The 19,066-nt window shown below is 43.1% G+C and overlaps 1 protein-coding gene across 3 annotated transcripts in view; it reads left to right on the forward strand.

Annotated features, from left to right (window-relative positions):
- Positions 1-19,066, forward strand: part of FBN1 (fibrillin 1) — a 206,176-nt gene that overhangs the window by 150,386 nt on the left and 36,724 nt on the right. For all 3 annotated transcript variants that reach the window (XM_081888327.1, XM_081888325.1, XM_081888326.1), the window contains 13 exons: positions 231-353; positions 1,137-1,259; positions 2,067-2,192; positions 3,365-3,487; positions 4,863-4,985; positions 6,082-6,246; positions 7,015-7,083; positions 7,208-7,333; positions 9,099-9,221; positions 12,494-12,652; positions 13,779-13,850; positions 14,752-14,877; positions 17,354-17,476. In XM_081888327.1, the coding sequence (XP_081744453.1) occupies positions 231-353; positions 1,137-1,259; positions 2,067-2,192; positions 3,365-3,487; positions 4,863-4,985; positions 6,082-6,246; positions 7,015-7,083; positions 7,208-7,333; positions 9,099-9,221; positions 12,494-12,652; positions 13,779-13,850; positions 14,752-14,877; positions 17,354-17,476 (1,581 nt within the window). The remainder of the gene's footprint in view (positions 1-230; positions 354-1,136; positions 1,260-2,066; positions 2,193-3,364; positions 3,488-4,862; positions 4,986-6,081; positions 6,247-7,014; positions 7,084-7,207; positions 7,334-9,098; positions 9,222-12,493; positions 12,653-13,778; positions 13,851-14,751; positions 14,878-17,353; positions 17,477-19,066) is intronic.

Genomic DNA, 19,066 nt, shown 5'->3' on the forward strand with positions numbered 1-19,066 from the left:
CACAAACGTTGGCTCCCTTGGCCAGTAAAGTGAGATGAGCCAGAGTCGTTTGCAACTGGACTTAACTGTCAGGGGTCCTTTCCCTTTACCTTTTGAATAGTGTACTCAAAGATTTGCCAGCTGCTTATCAGAAAATAAAGCAGTTAAGGGGGGGGAAAGTGTTTGCCCGAAGAAATTTGAGAAAATGATTTACATTTGCCTGCTTTACATTTTATTGTTTTCCCCTGCAGATATTAACGAGTGTGAAATTGGAGCCCATAATTGTGACCGGAATGCTATCTGTACGAACACAGCTGGAAGTTTCAAATGCAGTTGCAGCCCAGGTTGGCTTGGTGATGGTATCAAGTGTAAAGGTGAGTTAGAGGAACTCTGGTCAGGTGCTGTTGTTTTTAAACTTTGAAATATTTATATGTCAGTGTTGAAAGTAATCATTTGGGCATCCTTTGGCTTCATTTGCTCAGAAAGTGACTTTATAGTTATCAAATCCAACTCTCTGTGCCAGTGCAGAGATCTCATCAACCCCTTGCAGATGTTTTTCTAACTGCTCCTTAAAAACGTGGAGAGAAGGAAAATTTGCCGCTTTCCTCAGGCCTCTTCTACTGTTGCCCAGATGATTTTGAAATAAGCATTCCCTCTCCACTGCTTTAAATAATCAGCTTAAAATTACATTTGTTTCTCTTCCCGGGAGTATAAAGAATTGCTGTCAGTCTTTATTCTGGCATTTTTATAACGATCTGCAAAGTAGTACAGTGTACCTCAGCAGCTATTTCTTCACCTATCAAAACTTGGCATATTTTTAAGTATGTTGCACTTAAGTTCTTGGTATGGCAATTTTAACATCTGCATCTGGCACAGCGACATGTTTTGGTGATGAATTGCCTGGTATAGCAATTGGTAGTTTTCATCTTAAGTACTTATCTGAATTTACTTAGACCTGGGAATGTTATGTCAATCTGCAGATAGAGTATATGGAGATCTAATTTTTTTTAAAAAAAAAATTAATTGGGAATTTTGTCCCACGAATTGTCGTGCCATTGATTTTTTTTCATAGATCTTCTGCTGTTGCAAGACTTTCCCTTTCAGCTTGCAATGAAAAATATTTATGTTTTTATTAATGCCATTTTTGTTCCCTTCAGACCTAGATGAATGCTCAAATGGGACACACATGTGCAGCCCTCATGCGGACTGCAAAAATACCATGGGGTCGTACCGTTGCCTGTGTAAAGAAGGGTATTCTGGGGATGGATTCACATGTACAGGTGAGCTTTCTCGAGGGGGGGGGATGACCCTCCCATACCTCTGATAGTGACATTTAGGGAGTCCCTTTCCTCCACTCCCCAGTGTTTGACAATATAAAATGGTCCCTCAGGAACACGTACCTGGCCATTTTACCCATTTGAATGAATATGTGGCTGTTGTTAGAAACAATTGAATGGGGCCTGTGTAAAAAGGTCAGGCAGATCTATTTCTGTTCTGTTGCAGTTGTTTCCACAGGTTCATTCATAATTTTATTCCATTTCATCTCCACATTAATCTACGTTTTTTTTAAAAAAAGTGCAAAGAGTGCTGTTTAAATTAGGGATGATTCAGTCTGTTTTTGACCCATGTGAATCTCACATGTGTTTTTTAAAGTCCAGATGGGAATTCATATTTAAGTACGTACTTGAACAATATTTTATCACAAAATACGTATTTTATCTCAGTGTATGTATTTAAACCTAGAACAATACCTTTTCCCCAAAAATAACAATACAGTAGTCGAGACTATGCATTTTTCATGTTTTGTGGGGTTTTTAGTTTAGCTAATAACTCTATTGCAAACTTAGCAGAAATATATATATCACACCCACCCACCCACAGGCACCCCCCTCTTTTACTGAGCTATGGCTCCACCCCTTCATGTCTTCCAAAGCAGAACAAAATCTTCTCTCCCTTTCCATTTGGCAAGCACTCATTATGTCCATACTTTAGTTTCTGTTGTAGAATTTCAGACCTTGGGCAATAGTTGCTGCTTGGCATAAATAAAAGAAAGTGTTCACTCAGCTGTGACTTCTTTTTCTTTTCAGATATTGATGAATGCGCAGAAAACCTGAACCTCTGTGAAAACGGCCAGTGCCTCAATGCTCCAGGAGGTTATCGCTGTGAATGTGATATGGGGTTTCTACCTACCCCAGATGGGAAAGCCTGCACAGGTAATTCAGTGCCATATATAAACAGTACTTACCTGAATTTGGCAAGCCAGTGTAATTAGGCAATCATCGCAGGTCTCCTGAATTTTTAGTTTTCAATTCGAAAGAAATTTAAAGGCACATCGCCATTGAGATCAAAAAGAAGTGCCCCCTTGGGAGTTTCAGTAGAATGTGTCTCACACAGTAGAATGTGTATATATTTATGAAATATCAAATGGTTTATAAAGATATTGAGATAAAATTGTAAGAAGAGTAAGTTGGTTATGAATGATGATCTCACCATCACGGTGCATCAACAACACATAGCAATGTTAACCTCTGTGAATCGTATCCTATACAAACAAGCATTGCAATCAATTGTGAATCCTAGTTGGGATTATGCAGATGATGAAATGAAGTTTTACATATAGGAGCTAGATTCATTATTGATCTAGTAATTATTATTTGTTAATTTATTTACTGCTTAATGTCAAAACAGCCTTGCAAGTGGTTTGCAAGTATTACAAACAATTATACATAAACAATCCATAGTTCTTAGTGGCACTAAGTTCTATGAGACAAAGTGAACAAGTTGTAATCAGCAAGACTGATGCAGGGTGCAAACCCAGCTATCGCCCTAGAAACTGGCATCAGCAGGGTCAAGAAACAGGGTTAGCTTCCCACCATAGTCCTGAATACACATCTTTACTCTCTCCCAGATTACTGAACAATCTTCATGAATTTCTCAGGGAGAAACCTGAACATACTTTACTTAGGGACACTCTTAGGTGTCCCTAGTCTACCTTTCTATAACTAAACTGATGGACTTGTCTCCCCAAGAGATATTTCATGGCTGGTGAGCACAGTGTCTCTGAGACTCATCCCATAAGGGGAGAGACTACACTGGAACTATCAGAGGACAAATGTTTCCAACTGCCTCACCCCACTGTCTAGGTCCCTTGTAAGGCGGAGCTGCCTGCTAAATATTTATTTATTCCTGCTCTCTCTGACATTTTTATGGGGAATGCCCTTTGAGCCTTTTATTTTTTTACTTTTAAAGAACATGCAGGTGTTTTTCTCACCCACTTTTGTATTTTGCTTTTCGAATTGTGTTCATTACTTAAAGCTGAAAGTTGCGTTCTTGCTTATATCAAAATAATTAAGGCATCTCCTGCCTCTTTTCCCCTTCCTTCAAGATATCGATGAGTGTGCCCTTCCCAACATATGTGTCTTTGGGACTTGCCAAAACCTGCCTGGCTTGTTCCAGTGCCACTGTGAGACAGGATATGAATTGGACCGAAGCGGTGGGAACTGCACAGGTAAGTATGTGACTTGGCCAATCTAGTTGTTAGCATTACTTGGCTGATTCATTGAAGAGATAGTCTTGGGTTAGGCCTCTTTACTTAACTGCTCATGTAAACAAGTTTTCTCAGAAATATGTCCAGATCATAGCTGACAAGTGTCCCTTATTTGGTGGGACAGTCCCTTATCCCAGCGCCATGTCCCGTTGCTGTCCCTTATTGATGAGGCTTCGTTTGGCTGCTGGCTGGGCTTTCTGCCTTTGGCTCGGAAGGGCTCAGAAGTTGAACATACCTGTGCCTGGAAAATCCCTTATTTTGGCTGCTGATCCCTTATTTTCGAGGCTGCTGGTCCCTTATTTTCAAATCTGTAAGGTGACAGCTATGGTCCAGATTAACTAATCTTTAGTGGCAAAGACATCCTGGTGCTATGAGTTTGATCTTACAAAGGATGGCCACATTCAGTCATACCACCCACCAAATATATTACCATTTCTGCTGGATGAGGGAAATGAAATAAGTTTGGAGGTAGGCATTTCCACATGTTATGCTTCGACTGGGTTCACACCATACCTTTAAAGCACTTGCCTCCCGATAATCCTGGGAGCTATAGTTTGTCCTTCACAGAGCTACAATTCCCAACATGCTTTAAAAAACCCTACAGTTCCCAGGAATCTTTGGGGTGGGGGTGAATGTGTATGCAGCCTTACAGTCTTAAATCAAGGTAATCTGACAGGCACCTTTCTTTGTTGTTGTGGATAGATGCAAAGCATTTTATATTTACTTGCTAAAACAGGTATGGGGGAACTTGTGACTTTGCAGGTGTCTTTGGACTTCAGCTCCTCTCAGTCACAGCCAGCATGGCCATTGATCAGGGATGGTTGGATATGTAGTCAAACAACATCTGCAAGGTCTCTACTCTCAAACAACAGTGGGCACTCAGCAAACATCATTCCAGTCATGCCAAAATTCCATGTACAACTTTCGGGATCGGGGCCATCGTGCCTGATTTTGCAGAATTGCATTTTCTCTTTATTCTTTAAACAAACAAAAAAACCCCACAATATGCATAGGAAATATGAAGAATATTTAATTTGCACCCAAAAAATGCTTAGTAAATTGGCTGGCAAGGAAGGGAATAGTAGATGATGAGAACCCAGGATGTTAATTCAAAGTGATATTTGGATCGCAGAATGGGTATAGGATGTGTTCATTCAATAGAACATTGAAATCTGTTGAGGCTTAAATGGGCATTGCCTTGTATTTTTCTCTTAGGCTTAGTAGACAAACCATGGAAATGGGCATACCTGGTTTTCTTGCTGCTGTTTGTATGATTTGCTTGGAGTCTTTGGGTGTTTGCTCACTCCTAGGTTGTTCTTGGATTTTTCCTGTCCAGATATCAACGAGTGTGCAGACCCCACAACTTGCATCAGCGGCACTTGCCTCAATATGCCTGGCAGTTATACCTGTGAGTGCCCCCCAGATTTCGAACTGAACCCCACTCGTGTTGGCTGTGTTGGTAAATATCATTTCTTTTTGGGCTTCCTGAGTCAACATATGTAGCTCTTCTGAAGTGTTTTATTCATGGTTTGGGTCACATAGGATGCATAGAAAGCTGAGTCAGACCATTGTTCCATCAAGCTAAGTGTTGTGTACACTGACGGGCAGCAGCTCTCCAAGGTTTTGGACAAAAAAACACACTTTCCCATCCTACCTGGAGATGCCAGGGATTGAACCTGAGGCTTTCTGCATTCTTGAAAATTAAGTGAAACTAGGCTTAAGTGAGGGACGCGGGTGGTGCTGTGGGTTAAACCGCAGAGCCTAGGACTTGCCGATCAGAAGGTCGCGGTTCGAATCCCCGTGATGGGTTGAGCTCCCATTGCTCGGTCCCAACTCCTACCAACCTAGCAGTTTGAAAGCACATCAAAATGCAAGTAGATAAATAGGTACCGCTCTGGCGGGAAGGTAAATGGCGTTTCCGTGTGCTCCTCTGGTTTGCCAGAAGCTTAGTCATGCTGGCCACATGACCCGGAAGCTGTACGCCGGCTCCCTCAGCTAGTAAAGCGAGATGAGCGCCACAACCCCAGAGTCGGCAACAACTTGACCTAATGGTCAGGGGTCCCTATACCTTTAGGCTTAAGTGAAGCAACTCTACAGTTAAATATACAGTCATACCTCAGGTTAAAGTCACCTCAGGTTGAGCGTTTTCAGGTTGTGCTCCGCGGCAACCCGGAAGTAATGGAATGTGTTATTTCCGGGTTTTGCCACGCGTGCATGTGCAGATGCTCAAAATGACGTCATGCACATACGCAGAAGCGGCAAATCACAACCCACAGACGCGGGTTACGTTCTGCTCTGGATGCAAACGGGGCTCCAGATCAGATCCCATTCGCATCCAGAGGTACCACTGTAATCAAGGTATGGAATGGTACACTGGGAGGGATATTCTTGAGGTGTTGATGGTAGAACTACCAAACCGTATTGGCTATTGAGGTAAAAAATAAAGATATGGAAATCTGACACATCAGGAAAGATAACCAGGAGCACACAATGCAGCTTGGCTTATTTGGGGGAAAGGTACTACAGTACTTGAAACATCTTCTTTTGCCCACTAGATACACGCTCTGGCTTCTGTTACTTGGAAATTAAACCTCGAGGAGATAATGGAGATACAGCTTGCAGCAATGAAATCGGAGTTGGAGTTTCCAAGGCCTCTTGCTGCTGTTCCCTTGGTAAAGCCTGGGGGATTCCCTGCGAGCAGTGCCCAGCTGTGAATTCAAGTAAGTGAGGCAGAGCAGTACAAGACAGTGACTGATTTGTGTCTTGCTCCATTTGCTCCCTTTGAGCAAAATTCAGTCCAAGTAGGATCACCCACAGGGCACAGTCATGTGCTAAATTGCCGGGAGATTGCACTATAGTGTAGAAAGCCACTGGCTTCGAACTTGTGTCACACACCTAGAGCTAAATAATTCAAATCTTGTTTTCGAAAAAATAAAGCTCAACTTGCTTTGGGTGTAAATGAAGTCTGAAGCCGCGTATACTTTTCAGGAGAGAGGTTACGTATAGATCACTTCATTGCAATGTTAAGTTCATCCTGGGAACCTCCAACTTGATCTCTGGTTGGAAGAAGATTGCAGAAGAAAAATACGGGTGCGAACCAGACTCCTCGCTCCTGCTGGTGGGGCTTTGCTGAGCTGAATGACTACTGCTGTATCCATAGCCTTCTGCTCATGGCGACTGGGCAGAAAAAAAGGAGGGGGCAGGGCAATTGGCTCCAAATTGGGGTTGATGCCGGCATGTGATGGAAGTAGGATGGGCTTAGGAGGCAGCATTTGGGGGCTCCAGCTGTCCTTCATCAGTGGGGATTTGAGCAGCGGCCCACCTTACCTGCATGTTTGGCAGCCAATGGGAGGCCAGTTTTGCTGGTAGAACTTGATGTAGAAACCCCTACCCTTTCCTTGCAGCCCAATGTAAGGAGAGTTAGAGTGATCAATTTTGTAGCAGAGCTTTGGCTATTGCAGGCTCATGAAATTTATTTCCCTTTTCAGGTGACTACAAGCTGCTGTGTCCTGGAGGAGAGGGATTCCGACCAAATCCCATTACAGTCATTTTGGAGGGTAATGCATATTTTGTGGTGGCTCTCTACTAATCACCATGTCATAATGAATTATTATTTCATGAGCTTCGTTTGTTCGCAGTCCTCTTTAACAAGATACTGTCGGCATTTTCATTTGATTTTAGATATTGATGAGTGTCAAGAACTACCTGGGCTTTGCCAAGGAGGAAAATGCATCAATTCATTTGGCAGCTTTCAGTGTCAGTGTCCAACTGGCTACTATTTGAATGAAGACACTCGAGTCTGTGAGGGTAAGTAAGCCTCAGGTTTATTCAGTATTGCTTTTTAATTCTGTGCGGAAAAAGAATGTTCATCAAGCTACATGGTCTGTTTCCAGAAAAAGTAGCTCCACAATGAGGTACAGGTGTAGAAAGTTACAATTAACTGAAGGGTATGTGCATAATTACCATATTTTTCCGTCCATAAGACTCCCCCATGTATAAGATGCCCCCTAATTTGGGGGACTCAGATTTAAGAAAATGGCCTCGGCACTATCTGTGTATAAGACGCCCCCTCATTTCTTACATTATTTATTAGGGGGGAAACCTAGTCGTATACATGGGGGGGGGGGAATAGGGGACACAGGTGGTGCTGTGGGTTAAACCACAGAGCCTAGGACTTGCCGATCAGAAGGTTGGTGGTTTGAATCCCTGCGACGGGGTGAGCTCCCGTTGCTCGGTCCCAGCTCCTGCCAACCTAGCAGTTCGAAAGCACATCAAAGTGCAAGTAGATAAATAGGTACCACTCCGGTGGCAAAGTAAACAGCATTTTCGTGCGCTGCTCTGGTTCGCCAGAAGCGGCTTTGTCATGCTGGCCACATGAACTGGAAGCTGTACGCCGGCTCCCTCGGCCAATAAAGCGAGAAAAGCGCCGCAACCCCAGAGTTGGCTACGACTGGACCTAATGGTCAGGGGTCCCTTTACCTTTACCTATACGTGGAAAAATACGGTACTTATCATACCAAGCCCATTGGAACAGGTAGGGTAGAAAGCATGGAAACCAATGGTAGGCACAGCCAGAACCAATGGCAGGCAGAGTCAATTCTAGTGTTTTCCCCATCCTTTTCCATGATGAGTTCTGCAAAGACGACGCAGGAGGAAGCTAACTAAGAGACACTGCAATGTGTTATACGTGGGGCTGCCTCTGAAGATGGTCCTGAAACTTCATCTGCTGCAGAATTCAGTGACCAGGTTGCTCACCAGGTCAAGATGGTTCGAGCATATAATATCAATCCTGGCCCAACTTCACTGCCTGCCAATTAGTTAATGAGCCCAGTGCAAAGGGCTACTTTTGACTATAAAGCCTCAGGACAGCAATAGCTAAAGGACAGCCTCTCCCTGTATGAACCAATCTGGACTCTGCAATCATCATCTGAGCCCCTTCTTTGTGATCCCCCTCCATGAGAAGTCCAGAGGGTGGCAACATGAGACTGGGCCTTTTCTGCTGTGGCTCCCCACTTCCAGAATGCTCTCCCCTGGGAAGCTTGCCTAGCACCATCATTGTACTGTATGTCTTTAGGCACCAGGCAAAAACTTTTCTTTATAACCAGGCCTTTGGCCTTTAACTATCTGTGGTCCTTTTGGAAGTGGGTGGGATGTTTTTAATGTATTTCTCTTTTCCATTTGGTTTTAATGTATCTTATGTGGGGGGGGGCAGGGGGGAGTGGGTTGGTGTCTGTCTATTTGGTTATAAGTTGCTTTGGTTTGCCCTGGGCAATATATATTGTAGTTAAGCAATATATGCATTGTTTTAAACAATCAATCAATCAATCAATCAATCAATCAATCAATCAAATATATAAAAATACCTACTATACTTCTTTTATTCAGGGCTAACCAAAGTGTGGCCCAAAGGTGTGATAATGAAGTGGGGGAGGGGGAAGCATCTGTTGAGCTTTTCCTCTTCATTCAATAACTACTTTCAACCCATATCTATTTAGGATTATGCAACCTGTTTTTTATGCAGCACAAAAAACTTTCTCTAGTTGATATTAACTTCCCCTATTTGTTTTTGCAGATATTGATGAATGTAAGAATGAAGGCATCTGTGGACCTGGAACTTGCTACAACACCGTAGGAAACTACACTTGCATTTGTCCTCCTGACTACTTGCAAGTAAATGGCGGAAACAATTGTATGGGTGAGTTTGTTTATTTCAACGTTTTCTAATCCACCTTTCCACGCTGAAATGAAGCACTTAGGGTGGCATACATCTAAACACAAAATCACAACAGTGGCAACTCAAGCACAATGGAAAACAGCAGCGTAGCAACATAATAAGCTAAATATGGTTGCAGGAGAAAATAAAATATATATTGTTTAGAGTCCATCTTGTATCAGTTCTGAACTGGCAGCCTGGCTGAACTTAACTTGAGCAAAGGTGGCATATGCAAAACAAAAGCCTATCCTTGTTTCTTCATGATCATTAGCAAAACTGATAACTATATTTGCAATAAGACTTTGAACATATCTAATTAGAGATCATGGCTACATGCAAGAGTTTCCTTCCCGTCATTAATGGAAAGTCTTACTTGCTGAAAAAGTTTGTGACTGGCTAGAATGCTTTTAACAAATCAAATCCTGAATTGTGCTCTGGTAATGTTAGCAGCAAACTTCCCATTATGTTGAGTGGGAACAATGTCAGGAAATTTGATGTGTAGTGATAGAGACTGATGTGACTAAGTAAATGGTGGCAGTTCAGGGTAAGGAACTGGTTCAGTAATGTGGGCTGCATTGCATGCTATGCTAAACCAAAAAGCCTGTCTTAATCCAGCATAGGCATGTGTGGTGTGCACTAGAACACAGCAGCTGCAATCTGCTTTTCTCCACCGTTTGTGTGAGTGGCTGAACAAACCAGGATCTTGCACTTAATAATAGCTTCCTGTTACACGCTTACCCAGAAACTGTAGTTAATGGCTTCCAAACAAGCCAAAATATGATGATGTTTAAATTTGGCTTAATATTCTGCTTCGTTTGGAAGCCAATAACTTGCTTTCCAGTTTCTCATGAAACAAGAAACTATAATCCTGGCTTGAAGCAATAATTGCAAAGAGTAACTCTTGAGCATATGCAGAATGTGTTTCCTGCACCCAAGCAGCAGCCTCTAGTGGGGAGGGGGGAAGGCTCCAAAGTTGGAGACTTCCAGAAAGGGCGATTCACCTTTTGTTTTGTAACTTTAGTACTGGTACATAGCTAAGGCGAAAGAAAGAAAGAAAACACCAGAGGCTTTGTAGATTTGGTACTCTGCTTAAGGGATGCTTCCTCCTGTATTACAGAGAGGGTTGCCAGATTACCGTATTTTTCGCCCTATAGGACACACTTTTCCCCCTCCAAAAATGAAGGGAAAATCTGTGTGCGTCCTATGGGGCAAATACAGGCTTTCGCTGAAGCTTGGATTGCGAGAGCGGTCGGTGCGCACTGACCCCTCTCGCTCTCCAGGCTTCAGGAAGCTATCAGCAAGCCTGGGGAGCCCGCAGGAGTTCCCGCAGGGCTCCCTAGGCTGCGGATAGCAGCCTGCCGCCCGGCGCGCGGAGCGCCCTGAAGCAGAGCGCCCCGCGCGTCGGGCAGACATCCGCAGCGTGGGGAGCCCAGTGGGAGTTTCTGCCGGGCTCCCTATGCTGCGGATAGCAGTCTGCCGCCTGGCACGCAGGGCACCCTGAAGCAGAGTGCCCCGCACGCCGGGCAGATATCTGCAGCCTGGGGAGCCCTGCGGGAGTTCCCACAGGGCTCCCTAGGCTGCGAATAGCAGCCTGCTGCACGGAGCGCGAGGCGCGCTGAAGCAGAGCGCCCCGCGCTTCGGGCAGACATTGGCCAGCCCAACAAGCTCGGGGGACAGCGGGGAGGCGCAGCGCCGCCATCCCACTGTTCCCCGACCTGGTTTTGGGGGTGGGGAGAAAAAAAAATTCCTTTATTCCCCCCCAAAAAAACTAGGTGCGTCCTATGGGACGGAGCATCCTATGGGACGAAAAATACGGTAATAATGACTTGAGTTCAGATGAGGACAAGTTTTGTTCTGGCTTCCTGGGAAACAAAAATGAATAGATGCTTTTTTTTTTTAAATGAGTTGTATGTTTTATTTTTGCCCCAAATTTTATTGGTATATGGCTTTAATAAACTATATATTAAAGGCTGTGCAGTCTGCATTTTGAACAGTTTTGTAGTGGCTGCAGCGCATTGAACTCAGCTGCCTTGTAGATGCATCATTTCAGGGTTTACCTTCAGTTGAACGCATCTCAGATCAATCCTGTTCCTCAGCTGAATTGTTGCTGAGGTTCCAAACTCAAATGAACCCAAAATGTCTTTAAGCACAACTAAGCCAAAGACATATGGGGTATTGTCTTCCAGAATTCCACCAGAAGGATATGAAATCACTGATTTAGCAAGGTTTTAAGCAAGAACCCATGACTAGCTGAGATTAGCATGTGCTTTGCTGCCAAAGCTTTTGATGAGTGGAGTGCTGGGTTTTATAGTTATGAAACCAAGCGTCATTCGTGGGATTTTGGACAATACTGAAAGATGTTTATCCATAGATGATGATGCAATTTCACTTTAGCTGTCAGCTATGTAACATAACAACACTGGATTTCAACAAACCCTTCCAGAATGAAAAGGCACGAGTAGTTTACTACTAAAACATGGGAGTAGTATATTTTCTCTTTTAAGGCAGGGGCAACTAAATATGTTTTGGTACCTTAAAACTGAAAAATGGGAAATCAAACGGTTCCCGTCCTCCCAAATTAACATGCTTCAAAATCCACTGGGAAGTTGTCCTTTGCAAATTTCTAAGCTAGTGTCATAAAGTTGTTAAACCAGGACCTGAGAGACATCCCCACTTGGTGCCAGGAGCAGGTCGCCAATAAATCACACAGAGAAGAAACAAGGTCTGCTCAGGAGTGCCAGGCCTAATGTGGAACTCTACTCTCTAGATCTTGGCCCTATAAGGCAGTTGTGGAGACAGAAGGTCCCCGCCTAAGTCTCCTCCTCCCCTGAGTCCTTCCCAAGCAATCTGAGACTCTTCCAACTCCTCTGTCTTTGCTCCTCTCTCTTCATATCTCTTCTGTATCTGGGAGACCAGAGGGGAGGGGAGCTTGTCGCAGCAGGAGGGGGAGACACCAGCCTGACTCACCTTTGCCTCTTGGCCTTCCTCCTCTCCTGCTACCACTTCTGCTTCTGGACTCCTCTCTGCCACAGACTCTCTCTGCTCACTAAACCCTGTTGCCTCTTCAGCCTCTGACACCTCTTCCCTCCAGGATTCTCCCTCTGACCGCCCATTGTCATCCCATCAGCAAACCCTGGGCTCTTAGCCTTTGTCCCTTGGGGGTCCCCCAGCTAATTCCCCCCACCATTACACTGCGTGACCTTAGGTCAGTCACTGTCTCTCAGCCTAACCTAACTCATTTTTCTTCATTGCAGATATGAGGAGGAGTCTGTGCTACAGGAACTATTATGCTGACAACCAGACCTGTGATGGAGAGCTGCTCTTTAACATGACCAAAAAAATGTGCTGCTGTTCCTACAACATTGGACGAGCCTGGAACCGGCCTTGTGAACAATGCCCCCTCCCAAGCACTGGTTTGTATCTCTGCTGGAGAGAAATATCAAAGCTGTTAGCAGAATCTTTTATACATCTCAACATCGTGCCTGGAAGGTGTTTCGGCTGCTACATGTGCACATGCACAAATGTTGCGGCAAAGTCACCAATGCTGTGCTAATGTTGGGTTTCGTATGCAACATAACCTGCTTTTCCTTATCTAGTCAAGGTAGATGAAACTCCCATGGGTATAGAGACAAGATTAGTAGACGATTGTCCAAGCTGCGATTTGATCAAAAATTCCAATTCTCAACCACCTGGTGTGTGTAGGCTCTCCTGTGGCCAAACTTCCTCCATAGAGCATCACTTTCTCTTGCCATATAGCTGCAGGTAGTCTTTGGGGCTCTATCTTCATTCTCCCTTTCCTCCAAGAGTATCAAGGAGATGGTATCAAAGTATATTATTTTATTATTTATTTTGACAGTTTTTATACCACTTTATTACAGTTGTCTATAAGCGGTCCACAAGTAGTAGTAGTAGTAGTAGTAGTAATAATAATAATAATAATAATAATAATAATAATAATAATAATAATAATAATAAACAGTTACACCCCCCCCCAGTTATTACAACACTCATGGATTTTATTTAGCTATCTTAATTTAGGAGAATATTTGCTAGCTGCATTCACACATATAACCATGTTTTCTGTTGTGATAACCATAAATGTTAAACAAACCTAACACCTCCGATTTGGCCCAGGGTTTATTTTGCCATGTCTTTGTTGTTTACATTGATCTATCTAGTTTAATTTTAACTATACATCCACAGATTTGTATACATATGATACTGGTTGAGTGCATAACCAGGTTAGTGTCTACTTCATGTAAGGATGTTGGTGAGTTTGGGATGAAGATTTAGAAAACCTGGCCTTTAAAAGGCATAGATTAAAAATTGAGGGTAGGTTGTTTGATTATTTGTGTGTTCTGAATCTTTTTACAGTATTTACATAGTTCCCAGAGCAGGTTACACCATCATCATCAATAATTAATACAGTAAAATGACTCCATTTCCTTGAAGTTTGAATCAATCATCTTACTTTGTGACTTCAGGGAAATGTAATTATTCAGTGTGGGACTTTCCCTACACTTTTATTTCATTTTTTAGATGAATTTGCAACTCTCTGTGGAAGTCAAAGGCCCGGTTTCGTCATAGACATTTTTACAGGATTACCAGTTGGTGAGTTAAAATTCCATTGAGATTTACTTTTCATTTCATATGGTATGTATTAGGGGAAAGGGGGTGTTTGTTTTTATGATTTGCCTTTTCCTGGGAAATAGTGAAGGGTAAACAATGTGGTAGAACTCAACCTCCATGCCTTAGTTTGTCAGACCAGTGTTTCCCAACCTTGTGCCTCCAGCTGTTTTTGAACTACAACACCCATCATCCCTGACTAGCAAGACCAGTGGCAAGGGATGATGGGAATTGTAGTCCAAAAACATCTGGAGGCACAAGGTTGGGAAACACTGTGTCAGACTATGGCACCCTTCTTCCTGGGTCCTGTTAGCCTACAGCTGTGGTGACCGCTACTTGGGATGAAGGTAACATAAAGGTTTGAGGACATTGTAGTTTGGCTTAGTTTGTAGACCATAGGTACTGAAGGGTGGAAAGCTTCTGGGACGAGCGCCAATCGGCAATGGGTTTGAAAGGGGAGTCTTTTCTTTTTGCTAAAGCAGATTTTTATCTGACCTTTCACATCAGTTCCTCTGGGTATTGAATTTAAGCGCTGGGGGGCGGGATCCTTTATGTTTGTGTATACTTTACGAGAGAGCAGGGAAAGGATTCAATATGAATGTTTTTCACACACTATAAGCCTGTAGGTGTTTCATAGCCAAGGTTTGAAAAACTCAAACCCAAAGGGGGGAAAAAACGGAATTCATAGAGAAGGAGCCAAGTATTCTTAGACGGAATTCCCTTCTTCCTTTTCTTGTTTTCATTTGCATGAAGAGCAAACTGGTGCAAAAAGCAGGATTGTACAATATGCCCCAGGAACAGAGGTTAAGAGGAAGTCTTTTTGTTTTTCTTAATTGGGCCAACTTCTGCTTCAAACGTCCCAATCTTTATTCCTTTGTTAATACAGATATTGATGAATGCCGCGAGATCCCCGGTGTGTGTGAAAATGGAGTCTGCATAAACCTGATTGGCAGTTTCCGGTGCGAATGCCCAGGGGGCTTCTTCTACAATGAAAAGTTACTGATCTGTGAAGGTGAGGGGCTTCCTCTCAAGCTTATGACAGTGGTGTAGATATGGTAGTAGAGTGGCGTGCTGAACATGCATGCTGGCACATGTAAGGGGATAGGTTCATAGGCACAGCGAGGCTGCATCAGGTCTTGCTGCCTTCTTGTGTTTTCCCAGGATTATTCTGACAGCCAGCAAACATGTTAAATGTTCAGATAAGAGGTCTTTTGCATTTGTCATAATCCCTGATGGTGCTGATATGTGCAGTTCCATGCAGTGGCGTAGCATGGGTTGTCAGCACCCGGGGCAAGGCAAGTAATTTGCACCCCCTAACCCGTAGATTTGCGCCCCCTAACCTGTGGATTTGCGCCCCCTAACCCTAACCCCCGGATGTTGCACCCGGTGCGGCCGGCCCCCCTGCACCCCCCACGCTATGCCACTGGTTCCATGTGCTGTAGCCACAAAGTAGAGGGCAGTAAGGTATGAATGTGGGGGGGATTAGGGAGGCAGGAGAGGATATATTATTTAATGATATCCTTCCTAACTTGCGCTAGCAAGTTCCATATTCTAGCAGAGTTCCAAACATCCCCCTTTTAAATTACGCAGCGATCAGCTTGTTGCTGACTCATCTGAGTCTTACTATTAAAGATTCCTTCCTGGTAAAATCCCTTCTAATCCCTCTTAAAAGGAATAAACACAAGAAGCTGATTAATGTTAATATAAAAGTAGTTTATTACAGATTCATTCAGGTTCACAGACATTTCCCTGAAGGCAGGCTTAGGTTACATAACAACTAGAACTATTCCATAAAAAAGTTAGTCCCAATTGACTGCGACTAAGAGTCACTTCTCCAAACACATATCAACATACAAAAATGGAGAATACAGACACTGATCAGAACATGGAGGCCATGTGCTCCTCCATGCTAGTACAACAGACCACACCCTCTTCAAGTCACATGTCGTGGAAGTCTGTCCCAGCTCAGGAGGAAACAGGAAGTCTTCTCCTGAGTGGTACAAAATATCCCCTAACATGTCCACTGTAGGAATGTTGTACTTGACTGCAGTTTTACATCCCACAGTGAACAGAGGTCCAGTGCTTCTTCCCCACACACATTTTGAGAACACCACTGTGGGAACAAGAGACTGCAGACAAAGGCCACAGTCATTTCAGTACCTTTTCTTAACTCTCTTCATCAGTCTATACCTGAGTGCTAATTCTTCTTCCTTGTCATAATTATTCTTTGTTGGCAGTACCAAATTTAAAAACAAAGCCCAATAACTTCTAATTTGGTCACCTTATTACAGATTTGCAGCCACTGTTTTATTAGCATCCTTGTGATAGACTAATATGCCCTTCTTCACAGAAATCAGATTTCAAGTTCAAGCTTGCTTGTAGGAATTCAGTGTGTGAGAGTTCAACTATTTTAAATGGTCATGCCTCCTCCATCTGTGGTAATAAACTGAGAAGTTTTACTAAAATGCATCACTGTGGGCTAGTCTTTCGGATGGAAAAGTACTGTTCAGTCATATGCTATGCTTCCAGTCAGCAGGAAAGAAAACTAGGTCAAATAAAAGTAATGCTAATTAGGAACTTACAATGAGCTGTGAACTAAAAATTTTAAAATCTGGAAAATATATTCCAAAAAGTTACACTTCTGAATTAAAAAAATTGAGACGAAGGTAACATAGTAAGTTTGCTAAAATGGATTTGTGCATTTTAAATAATTGCATAATAGACTTGTAAATTCTTTAATCAGACAAAGTTGTTTTGTGGTATTTAGCTCATTAGTTTTCACGCCAAGCCGAGTGGTTTACAACTGCCTTCTCCAACAAGGTACTCCCTAAACGCTTTGGACTTCAACTCCCGTTATCCCTCATTGGCCATGCTGACCGATGTTGGTGTAGCCCAAATCATCTGAAGGACACCAGATATGGGGAAGCTGATGTACAGAGAGGGCAGTCGAGGAAGAGATGGAGTTGACCCTAGGTGACTTGAGCACCTATTACTTTTTATATTAAGAAGCATGAGTGTCAAATGTTTGTGGTGCTCATTTCACCACGGATAGCAATCTTCCGCACAGCATTTACCTGTGCTGCCTTGCAGTTGTTGCTTCCTGGATGATATAGGAGGACCTAACCTCTGAAGCCACCAAAGGCTGAGAGTCCCTAAAGACATTGAACAGCATTGCAGCTTTCTACTAGGTGATTTGTCAGCGGCAGAATGTGGTAGCTGAGGTTCAGGCTAGGCCTCCCCCCTAGTCCACATTTCTAGAGGAAAACTCCCAGAGATGCCTAATGAGGCAGGGATCATGGTACCACTTGGTTCTGAGGTCCCAATATTTCCAGTACTTCCCTTGGTCCCTACGGTACTATTGAGGATCCATCTTTATTTCAAGATAAACAAGAAAACATGGGTCTTTTCCAGTCTGTACTCTCAAATACAGATTTTCTACTATCTTATCTTATTGTACTTCCTAAGATTTTGTTTGTTCTTTCCAACAGATATTGATGAATGCCAAAATGGGCATGTGTGTCAACAAAATGCAGATTGCATCAACACACCAGGTAGCTACCGCTGTGATTGCAAACCTGGTTATCGGTTCACACCAGTCGGCCGGTGTGTTGGTAAGTACTTCCAGCGAGTGTATTTTACTGTGAAATTCATGGTGACACTGATTTATTTTTATTGTTAATATTAAATGTATTGGTCATTTTTTCTTTGCCACGGCAACTTAAAGCGACTTACAAAAGTTGCCTTTTTGCAAAGACATGTACTAATAGCACATGATGGAGGAGACTCTTGAGAGTCCCATGGACTGCAAGAAGATCAAACCTATCCATTCTGAAGAAAATCATCCCTGAGTGCTTACTGGAAGGACAGATCCTGAAGCTGAGGCTCCAATACTTTGGCCACCTCATGAGAAGACGAGACTCCCTGGAAAAGACCCTGATGTTGGGAAAGATTGAGGGCACAAGGAGAAGGGGACGACAGAGGATGAGATGGTTGGATAGTGGCCTCGAAGATACCAACATGAGTTTGACCAAGCTGTGGGAGGCAGTGGAAGACAGGAGTGCCTGGCGTGCTCTGGTCCATGGGGTCACGAAGAGTCGGACACGACTAAACAACAACAACAAAGAGTACCAGAATATCTTCTTTAAATGCAGCGTCTTATATTTTGACCACGAGTGGGCAGTTTTTTCTCTCTCATGAAGATGCCAGAGAATTTTTTTTTTAAAATCGTGTGTTTCCTGTTCTGGAAACCTCAAGAACCACCTAGCCATCACAGTTGCTATTTCTTTTGCTAAGTGTACTACAAGCATGTTCTTTACTGCAAGCAGTTTTAGGGACTTTTGTACAAGTGCTTTGATCCTGCACATTTGAAGGCTTAGTGTAATTTATTAAATTTATGACTTCAGACAACAGAAAGGCATCTCGGAGCAATTTACAAGAAAAGTAAAATACAAAATTTCATAATAAATGATCAATAAGAGCTGTACAAATTTGCTAGAAGCGTTCATCCAAAATCGCCAAAAACAAGGATAATCCACCCTATCCAAAAAAAGAAGGAATGCCAAAAACAGCAGCTTAAAGCCTGGGAAAATAAAACTATTTTTGCCTGGTGCTGAAAATATGACAGAGTTGGCACCACGCAAGCTTTCTTGTGAAGGGAATTCCATAATTAGAGGGATGCCACAGAAAAGGTCGGTTTAACCCCTCCAAACACAGAGAAGGACCTCAGAGTCCAACAGACTGGCCACTTCTAATTCTTCTGCCTCATTTCTTTCTCAGGGCAATTAGCAATATCCAAGGCTGCTGTCAACCTCTTTTTATCTCAGATAACAGTAACATGAAGTAGAATTAATGAAATTTCAATTATATGAGACATTGGTGCTGCCCCCTCCCAACCCCAAATGAGTTGTATTGAATGTTAAACATACCCAGAGGAGACCCGTTGAAATTAATGGCCATGACCAGCTTAGGTCTATCAATTTAAATGGATCTATTTCAAATAGAACTCAGCTACACGCAACCCTATGTGTACAAAGATCGGTGTACGTTTCTGAATAACACCGCCATTAGAAAGGACTTTAGCAGTATTTTCCTGGCCTGTTTTTGTTCCACATAGTTGGGTTTTCGGAAGAGCACCTTTTCCTAAAGTACATGTCTACATTGTTTATAAGGCCTTTGTGGGGAAAGGGTGTAGACACAGAAGT

Source organism: Podarcis melisellensis, assembly GCF_964234715.1.
Source record: "Podarcis melisellensis genome assembly, chromosome: 14".
Lineage (NCBI taxonomy): Eukaryota > Metazoa > Chordata > Lepidosauria > Squamata > Lacertidae > Podarcis > Podarcis melisellensis.